At 31.2% G+C, this 4,368-nt stretch overlaps 1 protein-coding gene across 4 annotated transcripts; it reads left to right on the top strand.

Annotated features, from left to right (window-relative positions):
- Positions 1–47: 47 nt before the first annotated feature.
- On the top strand, positions 48–4,275 carry LOC123274772. 4 transcript variants are annotated; one of them, XR_006511574.1, is made up of 6 exons: positions 48–174; positions 261–730; positions 1,377–1,692; positions 3,686–3,820; positions 3,878–4,030; positions 4,088–4,275. XR_006511574.1 is itself a non-coding variant. In XM_044742494.1 (4 exons), exons 1-4 carry the CDS (start codon positions 143–145, stop codon positions 1,303–1,305), a joined length of 429 nt encoding a protein of 142 aa, XP_044598429.1. In that variant the 5' UTR covers positions 48–142; the 3' UTR covers positions 1,306–1,319. The 4 variants fall into 4 exon arrangements, 2 of the variants coding, with proteins under 2 accessions (XP_044598429.1, XP_044598428.1); XR_006511575.1 differs by having other exon boundaries at positions 50–174; positions 261–468; XM_044742494.1 differs by lacking the exons at positions 1,377–1,692; positions 3,686–3,820; positions 3,878–4,030; positions 4,088–4,275 and adding an exon at positions 1,290–1,319 and having other exon boundaries at positions 261–468; positions 558–730.
- Positions 4,276–4,368: the final 93 nt, after the last annotated feature.

The raw sequence follows: 4,368 nt of genomic DNA, 5'->3' as shown, positions 1-4,368 counted from the left end.
CCATACGGATATGGATTAATTTATTAATTGTATATTTTTATAGGTCACAAATGTAAAAATCAACTAGACAAAAAAAATTGATTATGTTACCTCAAATATATGTGATTTTTGGAAATTGTTAGAGTTTTTGGAAGCTTCTCAAATGTGTAGTGGAAGTGGATGTGATAGTGAAAAGTATTTATAGCTATTTTTTTTTCGTACTAAGAACTTTTTCCCTTGTAATACATTTTAATTGAGTTACAATACTTATTTTATCGTAGATCTTCAGTAGCATGTACGGTATTGTTTGAGCCGAAAGAACTATATAAGAAACAGGCAGCAATATATCGATGTGACTCATGTCGACAAGTGAGAAAAAAAATAGGTAATCAATTGTATAGACCAAAATTGGATATTGATGCGAAAAATAAAAAACTAAAACTTGAGCTAAACTCAGTAAAAAAAAAAAATATTCGCTTAACTAATAAGGTACGTAATTCGTTCTCTACATGATTGTTAGTAAAGTAAAAAGAAAGTTATTTTATTCATAACCTTCGTAAAATTCTTAATAACTTTAGAATGAAACTTTAAAACTAACCGTTGAAGAAGAAAGACAAAGGTGTGCTCATGCTTCTGAAATACTAATCAACCAAGAAACTTTAAACTTGCCTCCGATTCAACAAGAAACGGTTAAAGCTTGTTTTGCAGCTGCAAAAGCTAAAAACTCTAAACAACGGAGATATACAATTGAGTGGGTATATGAGTGCCTCTTAATTAGAATAAAGAGTTCCTCTGTTTATGATAGACTCCGATCTAGACAAATTTTACCCTTTCCTTGTAAAGATACACTTCAAAAATACATTCAAAAACTAGACAGCGCGTTTGGTTTTTCTGAAGCTCTTTTTGAAACTTTTAAATTAAAAGGTTCTCGAATGGAAGTAAACGAGAAGAGGGGTATTTTTAATTTTACTTATTTCTTGCGTGTTGCAGCAGATAGTAGAACTAACAATCGTAAATAAGGTACTTTTAAGCTTACAACTAAACACATGACAATGAAATATTGACATTCTCGCAATTAATAATTGAATAATCTTACAAACATTATCAACTGACTCAAAATTAATTTCTGATCGCTATTGCTACATTTACTCTTAAATCATTCTATTATGCTGTAAATTGCTTTCGCTCTTCCTTGCTTTAAAACCTATTCTATCTATCCTTTTCAAACTTTGTACAAGCTTTAATAACGCTTAAAACAACAATCCTCATTAGACATGTACTAATAAAAAATAATTTTCTTTATTTATTAGGCACACTTTTGCTTGATGAAGTAGCTTTAAGTGAAACTATAAACTAAAATCAATGAACTATGCAGTTCGATGGTTTTGTTAATTTAGGTTCTTATACACCGGAAAAGGATCTCAACACTCGAGCTAACACGCACTAGTATTCATGTTTCAACCTTTTCAAGGTGATTGGGTGCAGGCGATAGGCTGCTTTCTCAGCCGAAGTGCGACTATCAGCGAAATTCTCCATAAGTTGATAATTGAATGTGTATTACTGCTGGAAAATGCTGGTTTTAAAGTTGATGCAGTTACTTGTGATGGAGCTCAATGGAATCGAGGCGCATGGAAGTTATTTGGTATCAACAGACTCGATAGAGTCTGGCGCCAAGTTCCGTTCTCAAGTCAGACTACCGAGTGTGTATATACCGTAAGCAGAACGGTTTTTTAAGTATTTTATAATAGTAGTTCATGCTTTTTATTACGCGTATTACTTGATTATTATCAATTATTATAATTCTTCTAACCCGTTATCACCTATTCGGTCATTTTTATGCTAGTATAAATCTAATTTCAAGTGGATGGAAATTTCCATCTTCACTAAGGATTTGAGACAATTCGTCTTCGGATAGTTAGGTCGATGGGTAACCATCGAACTTGAACACTAGTTAGCTGGTGAATGCTAGTATCTGTTCGACTATATGTTAAGTATTAACGATGGAAGGCTACTGAGAATAAAGGGCAACTTTTTTGAAAAAATCCATGAAAAATTAACCAAGCCAGGAATCGAACCTGGATCTCCCCGATTACATGTCAGGATGCTTTTACCAGTTAAGCTACCGGGCCATTCTCCACTTACTTTCTCTCGGTATACACTTAACTCTCAGTAGTTGTCAATACTATGCTACCTCCTCCCTTTAAACTCCATACTACGATATAAACTGTAGTACTTCTGTTTCCATTTTCTAGGCGCTTTTATATTTTTAAACTTTTTATTAATTTTATCAACCTTCATCAAAAAAAAAAACATCTTATTTGTGAAATAACTACTTCTATACTAAATAAAATTTCTACCCCCTGGGGATTTTATGAAAGTACAGTTTCTGAAGAACAGAAACGTACTACAGAAGTAGATTTACAAGCATGTTTGCACAAAAATCACATGCTTGTAAAGGTGGACCATTTCGTGAACTCCGCCGTCCATCTTACGGCAACAAATAAACATCTTATTTGTGAAATAACTACTTCTATACTAAATAAAATTTCTACCCCCTGGGGATTTTATGAAAGTTGATAAAATTAGGTAAAAGCATCCTGACATGTAATCGGGGAGATCCAGGTTCGATTTCTGGCTTGGTTAATTTTTCATGGATTTTTTCAAAAAAGTTGCCCTTTATTCTCAGTAGCCTTCCATCGTTAATACTTAACATATAGTCGAACAGATACTAGCATTCACCAGCTAACTAGTGTTCAAGTTCGATGGTTACCCATCGACCTAACTATCCGAAGACGAATTGTCTCAAATCGTTAGTGAAGATGGAAATTTCCATCCACTTGAAATTAGATTTATACTAGCATAAAAATGACCGAATAGGTGATAACGGGTTAGAAGAATTATAATAAAATCACGGTTGATAAAATTAATAAAAAGTTTAAAATTATCAATTATCTTTATGATTTCTATTTAAAATTATTAAAAATAATCAGCACAAACTATAGCGACCCAGATTTTTAGATTTGAACTTTTTTCTTATGTAAAAAACGGACGGCCAGAGACTAAATAATATAAGGATGCATGCTTATCTTATAATAGATGGGAAACTACAGTGAAAAAAAGATATTTGACAGCTTGCAATTACACACTCCAGGCAGCGCAAGAATAACTTTTACATGAACTATAGCTTAAAGGGGATAGTTTGCCACCGGAAATGTATTAAATTAAAATTGTCAATTTTTATTATAATTACAAAAAATACTGAAATCCGAAAAAAAACAGTTTCACTGTAAAAAAATCACGCCAAGTCCACGTTCATAAGACTATTAAGAAAAAAAATTTTATTTCTTTACAAAAAGATATAAAATAAAAAATTAAAAAATCCAAGTAACCGATATGGTTGTATATGATTTTCGGAAATTAAAAAAAAATTTTGTTGTAAATTTAAAAATTGAAAGAAACAATTTTGGAACGTACTTGGTGTGCGTCATTGTGTACTTTAATTTTTTTTAAAAGTCCTGGTAGATAGATTTTAGGAATTTCATAAAAAGTGAAATATTTCGTAACCACGCACACTAAATACGTTCCAAAATTGTTTCTTTCAATTTTTAAATTTACAACAAAATTTTTTTTTAATTTCCGAAAATCATATACAACCATATCGGTTACTTGGATTTTCTAATTTTTTATTTTATATCTTTTTGTAAAGAATACACGGATTGAAGACTACAAATTTAGTTGTCAGCATCCACATGATCCGAGTCGGCGTTTATGGTTCCTCTCGGACTTTTCCCACTTACTAAAAAACCTGAGAAATAAAATCATGGAAACACCGTTCTTTTGGGTAATATTTCGATCTAAATTTTCAGATGTAGATTCTATATATTACTACAATTTACAGACACCAGATGGTTTTGTTTACCGTAAATATTGGGAGGCAATGTTAACTTACAAGAATAGCTTCTAAGCAAATTTATCCGTAACATATAAATTAACACCTGGTCACATAAAACCGGAGCAGTATCAAAAAATGAACGTTCTTTTGGCTATGGAGGTAAATTAAATTATAATTTTTTTGTATTTTCTTTTATGATAATTATTTTCATTTTAGTTGTTTTCAAAGCGATTGAGAGTGGCAATGGAGATGTATGCGGACAATTGCCCCGAGCTTAGAAGATGTGAATCTACAATTGCATTTATAGAGAGGGTTGATCGATTTATTACTGCTATGACTTCAAGAACTCCGATGAATGCTTTACGCTCTGATCCTTCGTGTGAAATGAGAAAGGTATTTTATATCTATCTATTATAAATCTTTTGTCGATAATATATATATATATATATATATATATATATATATATATATATATATATATATATATATATATATAT

The sequence above is a fragment of the Cotesia glomerata genome, unplaced genomic scaffold (genome assembly GCF_020080835.1).
Source record: "Cotesia glomerata isolate CgM1 unplaced genomic scaffold, MPM_Cglom_v2.3 scaffold_729, whole genome shotgun sequence".
NCBI classification, from domain to species: domain Eukaryota; kingdom Metazoa; phylum Arthropoda; class Insecta; order Hymenoptera; family Braconidae; genus Cotesia; species Cotesia glomerata.
The sequence above is the reverse complement of the archived record's forward strand: the minus strand, read 5'-3'. Positions and strand labels throughout refer to the sequence as shown.